At 38.4% G+C, this 14,147-nt stretch overlaps 1 protein-coding gene across 2 annotated transcripts in view; it reads right to left on the reverse strand.

The window, feature by feature from the left end:
* The window catches only part of MRPL1 (mitochondrial ribosomal protein L1), a 97,886-nt gene extending 87,602 nt beyond the window's left edge, over nucleotides 1-10,284 (reverse strand). The window contains exon 1 of one of the 2 annotated variants that reach the window (XM_019466697.2): nucleotides 10,260-10,284. In XM_019466697.2, coding sequence (XP_019322242.1) covers nucleotides 10,260-10,269 — 10 coding nt within the window. In that variant the 5' untranslated portion in view covers nucleotides 10,270-10,284. Of the gene's footprint in view, nucleotides 1-9,800; nucleotides 9,987-10,259 lie in introns of those variants that run through there. The other variant, XM_019466689.2, reaches the window with a different exon arrangement.
* Between the last annotated feature and the right edge of the window lie 3,863 nt (nucleotides 10,285-14,147).

The raw sequence follows: 14,147 nt of genomic DNA on the forward strand, positions 1-14,147 counted from the left end.
CTAGGGGAAAAAAAACAAAAATCCAGATCCAGGAGGTAGAGATCCCCAAACAAAATCAAACTAAGGAAGTCCACCTCAAGGCCAACTAAAATGGCAGAAAATAGTTATTAAGAAAAAAATTTAAAAGCAACAACAGAAAAGTTACATCCAAGGGAAACTCCATAAGGCTATCAGCATATTTTTCAGCACAAACTTTGCAGGTCAGAAGGGAGTGCTAGATATATTCAAAGTGCTATGGGAAAAACAAACAAACAAACAAACAAACTGCAGCCAAGAATACTGTGTCCAGCAAAGTTATCATTCAAATAGAGGGAGACAGTTTCCCAAACAAAAATTAAAGGAAGTCATGACCAGTAAATCAGCCTTATAAGAATGTTAAAGGGGACTCTTTGAGTGGAAGGTAAAGACCACCAGTAGGAATAAGAAAAGTAGGAAACACAAAAGAAGTAAAAATAAGTTCACCTATAAAAATCAGTCAAGGGATTTACAAAAATAAAAGCATATAAAGTAGGGCACTGTATACCTATAAAGTGGGAGGAGAGGAATAAAGAATGGGTTCTAATTGAAGTAATAATCAAATTAGACTGCTGTATGCATATTATATATAAACCTAATGGAAACCACAAATCAAAGACCAGTAATAAATATGCAAAAATAAAGAGAAAGGAATCCAAGTATATCACTAAAGAAAACCAACAAACCATAGAAGAAGCAAAAAACAACTCCAAAAAGAACCATAAAACAAGTAACAAAATGGCAATAAGTACATACCTACCAACAATTACTTTGAATACTCCAGTCAAAAGATAGCACAACAAAATGGATTAAAAAGCAACACCCCTCTATATGCGGCTACAAAAGACTCACTTCAGACCTAAAGATGTGCAGATTGCAGTGCCATGTCTAGCTCAGTCAACATGAGACTCTTGATCTCAAGGTCATGAGTTCACACCCCACATTGGAGTAGGGTTTACTTTAAAAAAAAAAAAAAAAAGTACATGAAGATTGAAAATAAAGGGATGGAAAAGCATTTATCATGCAAATGGAAGTGAAAAGAAAGCCAGGGTAGCAATACTTATATTGGACAAAATTGACTTTAAAACAAGGACTGTAACAAGAAAGAAAGAAAGAAAGAAAGACCCTGTATAATCATAAAGCGTAAAACAGAACAAGAAGATATAACAACTGTAAATATTTATGCAACAAGCACCCAACATAAAGCAGATAATAACAAACATAAAGGGAGTAATCAATAGCAATAATAATAGTAGGGGACTTTAAAACCCACTTACATCAATGGATAGATCATCCAAACAGAACATCAACAAGGAAACCATGGTTTTGAAAGACACATTGGACAAGATGGGTCTAACAGATATATGCAGAACATGGTACATTCTACAGAATAAGTCACATATTAGGCCACAAAAGCAAGTCTCAACAAATTCAAAAAGATCAAAGTCATACCATGTATCTTTTCTGACTGCAACACTATAAAACTAGAAATCAAGAAAAAATCTGGAAAAAAACACTAATACATGAAGGCTAAATAACATGCTACTAAACAATGAATGGGTCAACCAAGAAATCAAAGAGGAAGTCAAAGAATACATGCAAGCAAATGGAAATGAAAACACAGTGGTCCAAAATCTCCGGGAGGCAGCAAAAGCTGTTCTAAGAGGACAGCTTATAGCAATACAAGTCTATCTCAAGAAGCAAGAAAAATCTCAAATCAACAACCTAACCGTATACCTAAAGGAGCTAAAGAAAGAGGAACAAGCAAAACCCCCAAACAGCAAAAGGAATAAAATAATGAAGATTAGAGCAGAAATATATGGGGAAAAAAAAGCCAAAACAAACAATAGATCAATGAAACAAGGAGGTAGTTCTCTGAAAGATCAACAAAACTGATAAACCTGGAGCCAGACTCATCAGAGAGAGAAGACTCAAATAACCAAAATGAGAAATGAAAGAGGAGAAATGACAACTGATACCACAGAAATACAAAGGATTATAAGAGAGTATTATGAAAAATCATATACCAACAAATTGGACAACCTATAAAAATGGGTAAATTCCTAAAAATATATAATATACCAAAACTGAAGTAGAAAGAAACAGAAAATAAACAGATCGATTACCGGCTATGAAATTGAATCAGTAATCAAAATTCCAACCAACCAACAAACAAAAGTCCAGGACCTGATGGCCTCACAGATAAATTCTATCAAGCACTTAAAAAAGAGTTATCTAATTTTCCCAAACTATTCCAAAAAATTGAAAAGGAAGGAAAGCTTCCAAATTCATTCTATGAGGTCAGCATTACCCTGATGTTGAAATGAGATAAAGGCACTAACAAGAAAGGGAACTAAAGGTTAATGTCCCCGATGAATATAGACGTAAAAATCTTCAATAAAACATTAGTAAAATGAATCCAACAATACATTAAAAAACTCATTTACCACGATCAAGTGGGCTTTATTCCTGTGATGCAAGGTAGTTCAATATTCTCAAATCAATCAACATGTATATCACATCAATAAGGGATAAAAAACATAGTATCATTTCAACAGACGCAGAAAAAGCAACAAAGTACAATATCCTTTCAAGATAAAAACCCTCCACAAAGTAGGTTTAGAGGGAACATACCTCAACATAATAAATGTCATATATGAAAAACCCATAGCTAACATCATCCTCAATGGGGAAAAACTGAGAGCTTTTCCCCTAAGGTCAGGAAAACGACAAAGATGTCTACTCTCACCACTTTTATTCAACATAGTACTGGAAGTCCTGGTCACAGAAATCAGACAACAATAAGAAATAAAAGGATCCAAATCAGTAAGGAAGAAGTCAAACTTTCACTATTTGCAGATGATATGACACTTTATACAGAAAACCCAAAAGACTCCTCTAAAAATCTACTATAACTGATAAATGAATTCAGTAAGCTCACAGGACACAAAATCAATATACAGAAATCCACTGCATGTCTATACATTAATAATGAAGTAGCAAAAAGAGAAATTAAGAAAGCAGTCCCATTTACAACTGCAACAAAAATAATAAAATACATAGGAATAAATGTAAACAAAGAGGTGAAAGACCTGTACTCTAAAAACTATAGAACACTGATGAAAGAAACTGAAGAGGACACAAATGGAAATATATTCCATGCTCATGTACTGAAGAACAAATGTTGTTAATATGTCCATACTACCAAAAGCGACCTACAGACTTAATGCAATCCCTATCAAAATACCAACAGCATTTTTCACAGAACTAGAATAAATAATCCTAAAATTTGGATGGAACCACAAAAGACCGTGAATAGCCAAAGCAATCTTGAAAAAGAAAAACAAAACTGAATGTATGACAATCCAAGATTTCAAAATATACTACAAATCTTCAATCAAAACAGTGTGGTACTGGAGTATCCGACTCTTGATAGCGGGTTCGTGAGTTCAAGCCTCACGTTGGGCAAGGAAGCCTACTTAAAAAATAATAAAAGGGCACCTGGGTGGCTCAGTCAGTTGAGCATCCAACTCTTGATTTCAGCTGAGGTCATGATTCCAGGGTCATGGGATCGAGCCCCACATTGGACTCTGCACTGAGCATGGAGCCTGCTTGGGATTCTCTCTCTCCCCCTCTGCCCCTCTCCTTCTCACTCAAATAAAATTAAAAAAAAAAAAAGAAAAGAAATATTATTCAGCCATAAAGAATGAAATCTTGAGGCGCCTGGGTGGCTCAGTCAGTTAAGCGTCCGACTTCGGCTCAGGTCATGATCTCGCAGTCCGTGGGTTCAAGCCCCGCATTGGCCTCTGTGCTGACAGCTCAGAGCCTGGAGCCTGTTTCAGATTCTGTGTCTCCCTCTTTCTCTGACCCTCCCCTGTTCATGCTCTCTCTCTGTCTCAAAAATAAATAAATGTTAAAAAAAAAAATTAAAAAAAAAAAAAAAAAGAATGAAATCTTGCCATTTGCAACAACATAGATGGATTTAGAAATTATAATGGCGGGGTGCCTGAGTGGCTCAGTCAGTTAGGCAGCAGACTCTTGATTTCATCTCAGGTCATGATCTCACAGTTTGTGAGACCATGCCCCACATGGAGCTCACACTGCTAGTCCATGGAGCCTGCTAAAAAAGTAAAAAAAAAAAAAAAAAAAAAAAAAAAAAAAATTATAATGGTATGTGATGTCAGTCAGAAAAAGACTAATATAGGATTTCACCTACATGTGGAATTTAAGAAACAAAACAAAGAGATAAACCAAAAAAAAAACACAAAAACAAAACAAAAAAACAGACTTAACTATAGAGAAGAAACTGATGGTTACCAGAGGGGAGGTGGGTAGGAGGATAGGTGATACAGGTGAACGGGAGGGATTAAAGAGAACACTTATCATGATGAGCACTGAGCAGTGTACAGAATTGCTGACTTACTATATCATACAACTGAAACTAATATAACACTGTATGTCAACTATATTGGAATTTAAATAGATCATCATTATCATCACAACATTTTTATAATGGCAAAACTGCAGAAACAAACCCAAACATTTACCTACAGTAGAACGGATAAATTATGGTATATTCCTATAATGGAAAGCTAGAGAAGTATAAAAATGACTATATTATATGGATGAATTTCACAAACATAATTTTGAGCAAGAAAAGTAATTGGCAGGGGCACCTGAGTGGCTCAGTGGGTTAAGCATCTCACTTCAGCTCAGGTCATGATCTCTCACTTTGTGAGTTTGAGCCCCACGTGGGGCTCTGTGCTGACAGCCCAGAGCCTGGAGCCTGCTTCAGATTCTGTGTCTTCTCTCTCTGTCCCTCCCCTGCTTGCCCTCTGTCTCTCTCTCTCAAAAATAAATAAACATTAAAAAATTTTTTTTTTTTTAAATCACACATGGTAGGAGTGCCTGAGTGGCTCAGTCAGTTGAGTGGCCAACTTCAGCTCAGATCACCATCTCGCAGTTCGTGAATTCAAACCCCACATCAGGTTCACTGCTGTCAGCGTGGCGGCCGCTTTGGATCCTCTGTCCAAGACTACACGCGCTCACTCTCTCTCAAAAATAAATGTTAAAAATATCACACATGGTAAATGAAGGAACAGCAATTATCCATTCAAGGTTTGGCAAACACTTTCAAATAATAATTCTAATTGTACTAAACAAGAAACCAATAACCTTGGCAAGATCCGCAAAATAATAATTCTCTTGAATATAATAATTCCAACCTACTATAAAACAATCTACCACCATTATTTGGAATCCCAAGTCAGGACAACCAGAGATTAACTTTTCAACAGAAATCTATGAAACTGTGACGGACTAATAAAAAACAAATTGAAAAAATACCACTACGTTGACCCTTGAACAACACAAGTTTAAACTACGTGCATCCACTTATATGCAGATTTTCAATAAATACAGTATAGTACTGTATATGTATTTTCGCTTCCTCATGATTTTCTTAATAACATTTTTTCCAGCTTACTTTATTGTAATAATACAATATATAATACATATAATGTACAAAATACGTGTTAATCAACTGTTATCAGTAAGACTTCCAGTCAACATTAGGCTATTAGCAGTTCCATTTTTGAGTTAGGGGGAAGCGAGGGGGGGGGGGAGAGGGTGTGTGACAGTTACCATGGTCTGTCCCTGTTCCACTAGCTGGGGGTAGACTCAATAAAGAAAGAAACTAAAAAAAATAAGAAACTAAAAAAAAATGTTATATGCATATTAGCAACTGCATGGGAATGGGGGGGGCACACTTCTAATCCCTACACTGTTCAAGGGTCAACTATATTTAAATAGCACTGTTAGATCATCATACCTGTGTTTTTAATCCATCTGTAGTCAATTTGTCTATGTGTATTATTACATGCCATTAACACATTTCTTCTCCCCTCACTCTTAGCAGATAACCTTGCTTGCTACTTCAGAGAAAATAGAATTATCTCAACTACTTATGAACCTACCTGAATCTGTACTCTCAAGTCACTCCCACACCCACCCCTTGGAAAAGAGAAATTATTCCCTCTCCTTTGCTAGTTTATTCTTTTTTTTTTTTTTTTTAACATTTATTTATCTTCAGAGAGAGAGAATCTCAAGCAGGCTCCACACTATCAGTGCAGAACCCAACGTGGGTCTCGAATCATGAACAGTGAGATCATGACCTGAGCCAAAATCAAGAGTAGGCTTAACTGACAGACACCCAGGCACCCCTCCTTTGCCAGTTTATTCTTATACCTGAAACTGAAAGGTTAGAGTTCTGTAATCCTCAGTTTCCCTAGGAGATCTTATCCATCTAGTCTTTGCCTTCCCACTACACCCACCACACTCTGGGCCACCATCATCTACCATATGATTACTGCAACAAATTCAAAACTATTCTATCTTCTACCCTTGGTCTTCTCTATTTCTTTTCTACCTACCAGTAAGACGGATCATTTAAAAGTGAAAATATCATGATATCCCTAAAATGCTTGGATGACTTGATCATTGAATAAAGTAAATTCCTAACAAGGTCCTCCATGAGCTACTTCTAACCTACTGTGATCTTCATCTAACAGGACTCTCTTTCATACTTGCCATACTTCAAATACACCGGCCTCCTTTCAGTTTCTAAGACACACCCTGTTTTTTAACCACTTTAGTATTTTCAAATATAAAATTAATCTTCCCTCCATCTGTAACATTCTCCCTACCCCCCCCCCCAATCCCTTTCCATAGCTAATTCCTAAATATCCTATGATCTTTGAGGGATATTGCAGGGACTCTATTAAACTATTACGTCAGAAAAGTCTTCCCTGAAGATTCAGAATAGGCTAGGCCTCCTCACATACACTCCTATAGCACCTTGTACTTTCCCCTCACATCACTTAGGACAATTGTAATTAAAGAAAATAACTAACCAATTAATGTCTGCTCCTCATAAATGATAAGCATCATGGGGAGGGAATGTGTATAGCTTACCCACCATTTCTGTCCCTATCACATAGCACAGTGTTTGTTTAAACACACACAACACACACACACACACACACACACACACACACACACACTAAACATCTGCTGAATAAAGGAAGTAAATTCGAATAAATGAAAGCACAAAGTGGATTTAAATTACTTTAAATATTATTCATTACAACACATGGAAGAGGGGTGGCATTTTGTTGAAGATCCATTGATTTTTTTCATTTATTCAACAATGAATATGCCAACAAAACATGTGCTAGCACTGCTTTAAGCATTTAGTGAACAAACCAAACAAAAATCCCTGTCCTCATGGAGCTTACATCCTAGCGGGGGGAGATAACACTATTAAACACAAAATGGTAGTGATAGAGAGGGGGGAACCCAGTGGGTAAAAGTGACTGAGTCAAGAAGACAGTGGGTTGCAATTTTAAGTTAAAGTAGGCCTCATCAAAAAGGTGCCATGTAAGCAAAGACTTGAAAGAAATGAGAAAATTACTCATACAAGTATCTAGAAAAAGTGTTTGAGACTCACCCCAGCTGGGAGAAAAAGTTCTCCCAAGGCAGATTTGTTCTTGGGGTTGATGAGGGAACAAGGAAGCTAGTGTGGCTAGAGCACAATGAGTGAGGGAACAGGGTAGCTGTCAACAGGTCAGAGGGTAAGCTGGGTAAATGGGCGTGGGACTAAGCAGGAACAAGATGATGTGGAATACCCTCAGGCAGTGCTATCCAATGGAAGTATAATGTAAACTACATGTATAATTTTAAAGTTTCCAGTAGCCACAATAAAAAAGGTAAAAAAGAAACCAGTGAAATAAAAATTAACATATTTTATTACAGCTAATAACACAAAATATTATCATTTCAACATGTTATCAGTATAAAAATTTCAGGTGTTCTACTGTTTTCAGTACTAAGTCCTCAAAATCTAATGTGTATTTGACACACTCAATTCAAATTAGCTATGTCTGAAGTGCTCAATAGTGGATAACAACATGGACAGAACAACTGCAGGCCATTCTAAGGACTTTAGATTTAGAAAAATGGGGAGACTTTCAGAATTTTGAGCATAAGAGTAAGTTATAGGACCAATTTCACTACTTGTTGAGAATATAGAGAAATCCAGGTGAGGAATGGTAACAGCATGCAAGGTAGTTGCTATAGAGTTGTGAGAAGTTAGATTTTGGATTTTATTTCGAGGGTAAAATCAACAAGATTTGTCAACTATTTATTTAACGTGAAGTATGGGGAAAAGGGGGAGTTGAGGATATTCTGAGGTTTGGGCCCAGACAACTGAAACATTGAAGTTATCATCAAATGACATGAGAAAGACCACAGAATATGAAGAGCTTGATTTTAGACAAGTGTTAAGTGCTAATAAGATATACAAGTGGAGATCTAGAACTGGCAGATGAGTTTAAGAATCTAAAGTTCAGGAGATGTCCCAACTGTAGATACAAATTTGAGAACCATTAGATATGGACAACAAACATAAATTTGAGAGCCATTAAGATATAGACAATAGTCAAAGCCAGGAGACTTAAATGAGATCACCCAAGGAGTGAAGAATTTATATACAAAAGACATGAAGATGAAAGATGGGATCTTGGCCCCTGAGACATCCCAAGGTAAGAGGAGGAGGAACCAGCAAAGTAATGTGAGAAATGACAGTGAGATAAAATTAAAAAAAAAAAAAAATTATGAGAGCAAGGAATCTTAGAAGACAAGAGAAGAAAATGTGACAAGCAGAGAATAACTTTTAGTTCTCTTTTTGGTTTGTCTAATGTAATGTTATTTCTGTCATACACGAAGATAATGTTATTAGTCTCTTTTGCTCACTTAGTAATCAGGAGCTGTGATCTCTTGCCACCACTCTTTTAAGCAACAACTATCCCAAATAGAGAATGCTGGTCTTGACACTAAACGTTCCTGTAAGAAGCTCAAAGAAAAACATAGGAGGCAGTTAAAAAAAAAAAAAAAAAAAAAAAAAAATCACTGGCCCGTGAGTGAAGCTTCAGTTCTTCCTCTGCTACTGACTAGTTATATGAACTGCGACATACCTTAACAGGATGTTTCTTCCTCTGTAAAATGCGAGTGATGCTGGGGGCTGCCTCCACTTAAAGAGCTACCTTAAGTAACAAAAAGTATCAGTGCCTCAAAAACACAAAACAAAAATTAAAAAGCACTGTACAAACAAACAAACAAAAAAAGCATTGTACCAAAAAAGGGCTGTCCTCCTAGACAATTGGAGCTTACTAAGTGCTGAAAAGATCTGCTACCAAGAAGTACTACACAATTAGTCTCCAAATGATAAATGTTGATACAAATTAGGCAAGGTTAAAGAATTGCCTGCAACAACGTACTCCCAAAAGCCCCCACGAGTATTTTGTAAAGTGTTCAAGTTTACAGATGTAGGTCACTCAAATATACCACCTCTTCCATACCAGAACTCACTTCTCTTAATCAAATTCCTTTCCCGCGCAGCCCACACCCCCAGTAACGGAGACAGAACCTTGTCTTGGCCTCCGTCCCTACGGGTGACTGCCGGGGGCCGGGGGGGGGGGGGGGGGCAGTGTGCATCCCTCCCCCCACCCCCCACTCCACCCCTAAGGTGGACGGCTCCAGAAAGGAGTGAAACCTCTGGTAAGGTCGCTTTTAAGTAGCAATAACCCTCTGGAGGACTTAGAACCCCAAAACAGCAGGAAACTTTTCGAGCCCCAGTGCAGACCCCTGCTTAGGAGAGTCCGGCTTACAACTGGAGACTCCACGCCAGACCTATTTTCCCCCTAAGCGCAGACAACTGCTTGCTTTACCTCTACGGAGGTATCTTATGGTCGCCGCCATGTCGACGATTCCGGATTGTGTTGACGAAATGGGTCCTACGCTTCAACTTGGAAGAAACTTAAAAAGGGTTCCTCTCCGGAATTGGCAGAGGGGGAAGGATTAGAAAGAGCAAGAGGAAAAGGGGCGGGAACCTAAACAGACTCTCAGGCCTGCAGGGAAGGGCGAACAACGCCTGTGCCCCGTGGCGGTGTTACACTCAGTCTCCCGTGCTAGTCTTCCGTGCTAGGACCCTATGTTTCGTGGTTCCGGTAAGGCAACTTAAACTATCTTCAGAGAAATCTCCTCGTGGAAAATACGGTCCTGTTGGCATTGCCCTGTTTTATTTCTTTTTTTCCTCTTTGATTCTGCGTATGAACTCAGAACGATAATTTTAATATATTGTGAGAATACCCAGGAAAGCATGAAAAACAAAATCTGAAGAATCTCACCAGCTTCCATCGCTCCATTTCCAGCCTGAAAAAACTTTAAAATTCGCCAGGTTTTCCACTACCACCCAAGGCGGGTGTCCCACTCACTTTCTTTTTATCTCAACCCAAGATCAACGTGGTTCTAAATTAATCTTAACATTAATCAGCTCTACAATTTCCTTCTGCTGGCACGCTGGAACATTAGAATCAATTGAATAATACTTGAAAATTTTGTACAACACTTCTAGTTTTAAAATGGCAGGTTTGAGACCTACATACTGGTTATTATGACTGAAAAAAAAAAAATCAGTATCCTTTCCATTACGTCACAGCTGTTGGCGGCGTCGTTTAATCTAAAATGAATTTGATCAGATTATATCACTTCCCAGTTGAATTTAAAACCCTCCAGTAACTCTCTATCCCTACACACACACACACACACACACACACACACACACACACACACACACACTCACACACTGGAGCTCCCCTCTGGTCTTTGTTATCTCCCCAGCCTCAAATAGCTGCCAACATCCTTCTTCCGCCCAAACACACATACACACGCACGCTTCATTCCCCCATCTCTTTAGAATGAATATTTTGCACCAGCTCCCTAGATAAGTTTTTAAACATTTTGGCTCAAGCTTTACTCACTGATGAAGGCTCCCTCCTCCCTGAGTTATGGCCACCTCTTCCTGGTTTTGAACACTACCCAGGCATATCTGCTTATATTTGTTGAAACAGTTTAATTGAGGGGTGCCTGGGTGTCACAATCAGTTGAGTGCCCGACTTTGGCTCAGGTCATGATTGCATTGTTCATGGGTTCAAGCCCCACATTGGGCTTTGTGCTGACAGCACAGAGCCTATTTCAGAATCAATCTCTCTCTCTCTCTCTCTCTCTCTTTCACTGTCTCAAAAATAAACATTAAAAAAATAAAGTTTTATTGATATATATTTAATATACCGTGCAATTCACCAATCTAAATTGTGCAATTCAATGGTTTTTAGTAACCATCACTACAATATATCTTTTGCCACCAATCTGAGCTTTTTGTGGGCAGAAATCATATCTTATTCATTTTTATAACTTCAATGCATTACAGTACTGTGAGAAGTGAGATGATTCATTTTCAGAAATACCAAATAAAAACTGTGCTGTCTAGTTAACAATAGGTTTACAACCTATTGGAAATATGCACAACCCCTTCCCCCAACTATGGAGTCCCAAACCGTTAGACCCTTCACTTCCTCTCCATATCTTGAGCTTTGCAATGAGCATGCACCAAAGAATTGAAGTCTGTGTCACTTCAAGGAATGTACATTTGTTCCAATCAGACTTCTTGTTGCCTTGCATGGGCATAGACAACTTCTGGGTAAGGCTGTAACCTCTGGAATACTCAGCCAATGAAGAATCAGGGGAGGGACTTGCTTGCTAGGAGGTAAATTGTCTGCTGTCACTGCCCCGAGTGTGCCTGTCCATCAGACACCTGCTGTTGCAAGAATGTTGATTAAAGCCTTGCTTCACTGTGCTCTGAGGCTCTGCATCCCTCCTTTGACTGGGTCAGTGGGTTTATTTCTCACAAGTATCTGGCACATAAGAAGCCATCAATAAATGTTTGATAGTAAATGAATATATACTGCATGAATTAGTGACTCCATTAGAATGGCAAGCCTGCAAAATTAACTTGCTTCCATGAAGCTGCCCACAAGAAGTTGGACTGAATCAAAGTAATAATTTTCCACATGCTTTATTTCATATTTATATATTGTACCCATCTACATGAAGGATAAGATTTCTAATTTATTTCCCTGTCTTATTAATACCTAAGCAGTTACTTCAAAGGTTCCACACCCATTTATGACTGTTACATACACACACAAAAAAATTCAGGGGCTCCTGAGTATCTCAGTTGGTTAAGTGTCCAACTCTTGATTTGGCTCAGGTCATGATCTCATGGTTCATGGGTTTGAGCCCTGCAGTGCATCGGGCAGTGCAGAGCCTGCTTGGGATTCTCTCTCCCTCTCTCTCTGCCTCTGCCCAGCCTGTGATCTCTCTCTTTGAAAAAAATTCCAAGAACTTGAATCTACTTTTATAACTTCCTTCCCTTTCTCCCTCCTTTTCTTTTCTCCTTTCTTTTCACAAATATGCAACTATTTGCCGTGTGACAAGCAGTGTGCTTGGCTATGCACAGATGTGGCAAAAAAAAAAACCCAACACAGCCATTAATCCCATGATCCTTAAAAATTGATTTTTTAATGTTTATTTTTGAGAGAGAGCATGAGCAGGAGAGGGGCAGATTGAGAGGGGGACAGAGGATCTGAAGTGGGCTCTCCATTAACATCAGTGAGCCAGATGTGGGGCTCAAACCCACAAACCATGAGGTCATGACCTGAGCTGAAGTTAGATACTCAACTGACTGAGCCACCCAGGCAACCCCAGAATTAATTTCATTTGAGGATAAGTTTAAGGGTTTGGGCAATTTCACCAAATCCATTTCCAGACAAAAACACTCAGATTAAAAATGCTTTTCCTTAGCCTCTACAATTCCCCTTTTCCATAACTAGGATCAGTTGGCCTCCATCCGTGCATGTCTTTATGTCTCATTTTATAACAAGATGATTTAAACACTCAATATCGGGACTCAGAGTAACGTAGTATGCTTGTAGTAGTAGCCTTATTAAAGCTGTGTCCTGTAGAAGTGAAACTTATCTAACTGCCCACTTTGACCATCAGAACTTGATGGCATTAGTCAGATGAAATCCAAAGTCCAGTTATCTATATATAATAACACATAAAGAGGTTATTTAACTTGAGACTAAAAACTACAAAAATCCACACTCTGAAATGGGAACTCCAAGCCTCTAAATATTGAGTATGTAATGAGGTTCTCGCTGAAGAGGGTCAGTAGAAGTTTTGGTTAAGCAGTGGTGCTCTGGAGCCAAACATTGTGGGTTTGAATCCTAGTATCAATACTTACCAGCTATGTGACTGGGGGCATGTTGCTATACGTCTTTGGGTCTCGGTTTCCTGGGATACAGGGCTGATGAGATAGTTTATTGAGGTACTTACTACAGTACCTGGCACAGAGTAAACACTCATTCAGTGTTATAACTTGTCAGTAGTAAGGAACCAGTGAGAGCTCTTAACCAGAAAGGCAAAATGAATAAGCTATCCTAGTACTTTTTCTTCCATTATCTGCTTATTTCTAAATATGATACATGCTGTTTGTGTCTCTACATGTGCTAGGATGTCACGTTCTGTATTTCAGAGCTTTTATTAGTATTTGCAGAAAGTCTTTAGGCTGGGTTTATAACATCCTCAAAGTTCACTCTAAACGCAACTTTTCCCAGTCGATTTCTAGGAAGGTTTATACTCTCCAGGAGTCTTGGCAACATGCCAGTTGTCTGCCTGCTTGGCTAACTTCCCTGGGGAAAGCTTTGAAATATTTGCCTAGCCCTGTAGCTTCTTCAACCATCTTTCAGTTGTGCTGGAAACTCCTCTGCAAGAAGAGTCACTTCCCATTTTGGGTTCAAGTTGAAAATGAATTCTCTTATTGGATAAAAGTAAGGAACTCCATGACATATCCTACTTCCAATAGTATGCATCAGAATCACCCAGAAGGCTTGTTAAAACAGATTACTGGGCTCTACCCCCCAGAGTTTCTGATCCAATAAGTTTCTGATCCATGGGCATGGCCCATGAATTTGTATTTATAATAGGTTCTCAGGTGATAGTGAGAACTGTGTACTGGTCCAGAGGCCACACTTTAAAAACCACTCCCTATGGAATACCATGAAAGATTTGCATCCATACCTATCATTAACTTAGGGAGGAGTTGTTTCATTTAACAATTTTATACTCAATATAATACAGGCAATAAAAGTATTAATTCCCATGTGTGGTATGTC

Source organism: Panthera pardus, unplaced genomic scaffold (assembly GCF_024362965.1).
Source record: "Panthera pardus isolate Hobbes unplaced genomic scaffold, ASM2436296v1 HiC_scaffold_13, whole genome shotgun sequence".
Lineage (NCBI taxonomy): Eukaryota > Metazoa > Chordata > Mammalia > Carnivora > Felidae > Panthera > Panthera pardus.